Here is a 3,029-nt window from a genome sequence, read left to right on the forward strand (position 1 = left end):
TAGTTGTACACGTGTATGGTTGTACATGCGTGTAGTTGTACACGTGTGGGGGTGTATGTGTGTAGTTGTACATGTGTGTGGGTGTACACGTGTGTGTGGTTGTACGTGTGTGTGGTTGTACATGTGTGGGGGTGTACACGTGTGGGGGTGTACGTGTGTAGTTGTACACGTGTGTGGTTGTATATGCATGTGGTTGTACACGTGTGTGGTCATACACGTGTGTGGGTGTATGTGTGTAGTTGTACACGTGTGTGGGTGTACACGTGTGGCGGTGTACGTGTGTGTGGTTGTACACGTGTGTTGTACATGTATGTATTGTACCCATGTGGGTGTACACATGTGTGGGTGTACATATGTGTGTGGTCGTGCACGTGTGGAGCTGTACATGTATGTAGCTGTACATGTATGCGGCTGTACATGTATGTAGCTGTACATGTATGTGGCTGTACATGTATGTGGCTGTACATGTATGTGGCTGTACATGTATGTAGCTGTACATGTATGTGGCTGTACATGTATGTGGCTGTACATGTATGTGGCTGTACATGTATGTGGCTGTACATGTATGTAGCTGTACATGTATGTGGCTGTACATGTATGTGGCTGTACATGTATGTGGCTGTACATGTATGTGGCTGTACATGTATGTGGCTGTACATGTATGTAGCTGTACATGTATGTGGCTGTACATGTATGTGGCTGTACATGTATGTGGCCGTACCCGTGTGCGGGTGCCAGTGACCCCCCTCCCCGCAGACTACGAGTCCCTGCGCCTCGGGGGCCTCATCGTGGCCGGGGTGCTCTTCCTCCTGGGGTGCTCCTCATCCTCAGTGAGTCACACCCCAACCCCCCCCCACAACACCCCAACACCCCCCAACCTCCCAACCCCCCCACCCCAACACCCCAACACCCCCCAACACCTCCCAACCCCCCCCACCCCAACACCCCCTCAACACCCCAACAACACCATAACACCCCCAACACCCCCAAACCCCCCCCAACACCCCAACAATCCCAACACCCCCCAACACCTCCCAACCCCCCCACACCCCAACACCCCCCAACACCCAACAGCCCCCCAACACCCCAAAAAAACCCCAATGCCCCCCACACCCCAACAACCCCATAATCCCCCAACACCTGACATCCCCCCCACACCCCAACACCCCAACACCCCCCCAACAACCCCCCAACCCCCCATAACCCCCCCCAACACCCCAACAACCCCATAACCCCCCAACACCCTACAACCCCCCCACACCCCAACACCCCCCCCCAACACCCGCAACACCCCAACAACCCCCACCCGCACCCACAACACCCCAACATAATGCCCCCCAACCCCCCAACCAACAACCCCATAACCCCCACAACAACGCCCCCACCCCCCCAACACCCCAACAACTCCATAACCCCCCCCAACCCCCCCAACCCCCCCCAAGCCCCCAACAACCCCATAACCCCCAACACCTCACAACCCCCCACCCCCCAACAGCCCCCCAACACCCCTCCACAACACCGCAACACCCCCAACACCCCCCACCCACATCCCAACACCCCCCAACCCCCCAACAACCCCATCACCCCCCACACCTCACAACCCCCCACCCCCCAACACCCCCCCCCAACATCTGCAACACCCCAACAACCCCATAACGCCCCCAACACCCCCCAACCCCCCCCCCCCCCACCCCAACCCCCCAACCCCCCAACATCCCCCAACCCCCATTTCACCGATCCCCCCCCCCCCCCCCCCCAGGTCGTCGCTGCCGGTGCAAGTTTGACCAACAGCCGAAGTAACTGGGAGCACTGGGAGACACTGGGGAGGAACTGGGGGGAGGGGAGTGAAATGGAAGGGGAATGGAGGGCACTGGGGTAACTGGGAGGGGGATTGGGGGCAACTGGGAAGGAACTGGGAGGGCAACGGGGTAATCGGGGTAACTGGGAGGGGAATGGGGAGCACTGGGTGGGAACTGGGAGGGGAATGAGGGGGCACTCGGGTAACAGAGAGGAACTGGGGGGCACTGGGGTAACTGGGAGGGAAATGGGAGGCACTGGGGTAACTGGGAGAGGAACTGGGGGGGCACTGGGGTAACTGGGAGGGAAATGGGAGGCACTGGGGTAACTGGGAGAGGAACTGAGTGGGCACTGGAGGTAACTGGGAGGGAAATGGGAAGCACTGGGGTAACTGGGAGAGGAACTGGGGGGCACTGGGGTAACTGGGAGAGGAACTGGGGGGTACTGGGGTAACTGGGGGACACTGGAAGGGAATGAGGGGGCATTGAGGTAAGTGGGAGGGGCACTGGAGGGGAATGGGAGCACACTGGTGTAACTGGGGTAACTGGGAGGTAACTTGGGGGGGCACTGGGAACTAACTGGGGTAACTGGGAGGTAACTGGGATAACTGGGGCCCCCCCAACCCCAGGACGGGGGAACCCGACGAGGACGAGGGGCCCCTGCGCCAGTCGATCCGCCGTGAGTCTGGGGTCCCCTTTTGGGGGGGGGGGGGTGGGTGCCCCCCCAGACACCTCCATTTTTTTGGGGGGGGGGGGGACACGTCCCCCCCAGTCACGTGGGTGTCGTCATCGCTCCCCCCCCCCCCCAATTTAACCCTTTCATGTCTGGGCAGGTTTGTCCACCCGGATGAGATGAGAAGTGGGGTGAGTAGGGGGGGGGGTGGGGAGAAGTGGGGGGGCACCCCGGTCCCCTAAATTTTTTGGGGTGCGGGGGTGGGGGGGAGGTCGCTCAGGGCGCACCCCGGGACCCCTGAAAAGCTGCGGGTGGGGGAGGGTCCCCCCTCCATGATGACCCCCCCGGCCCCTCCTCATCTTCCTCCTGTAGGTGCTCCTCAAGCTGCTCCCCACCCCCCCCCCACCCCGATATTGGGGGGGAGGGGGGGGGGTGACCCCCCCCCTGGACACGGACAGACGGATGGACACCCCCCAGCTCTGCCCCTCCCCAATAAATACCCCCCCACCCCCCCCCTTGGGTGTGGCTGTGTGTGAGGTGTTGGGTGGGGCAGATGTTCT

General features: G+C 61.0%; 1 protein-coding gene across 1 annotated transcript in view; it reads right to left on the reverse strand.

The window, feature by feature from the left end:
- The window catches only part of LOC141937039 (leucine-rich repeat LGI family member 4-like), an 18,300-nt gene extending 17,897 nt beyond the window's left edge, over positions 1-403 (reverse strand). Inside the window, exon 1 of the mRNA XM_074854447.1 lies at positions 322-403. Coding sequence (XP_074710548.1) covers positions 322-403 — 82 coding nt within the window. The remainder of the gene's footprint in view (positions 1-321) is intronic.
- Between the last annotated feature and the right edge of the window lie 2,626 nt (positions 404-3,029).

The sequence above is a fragment of the Strix uralensis genome, chromosome 36 (genome assembly GCF_047716275.1).
Source record: "Strix uralensis isolate ZFMK-TIS-50842 chromosome 36, bStrUra1, whole genome shotgun sequence".
NCBI classification, from domain to species: Eukaryota; Metazoa; Chordata; class Aves; order Strigiformes; family Strigidae; genus Strix; species Strix uralensis.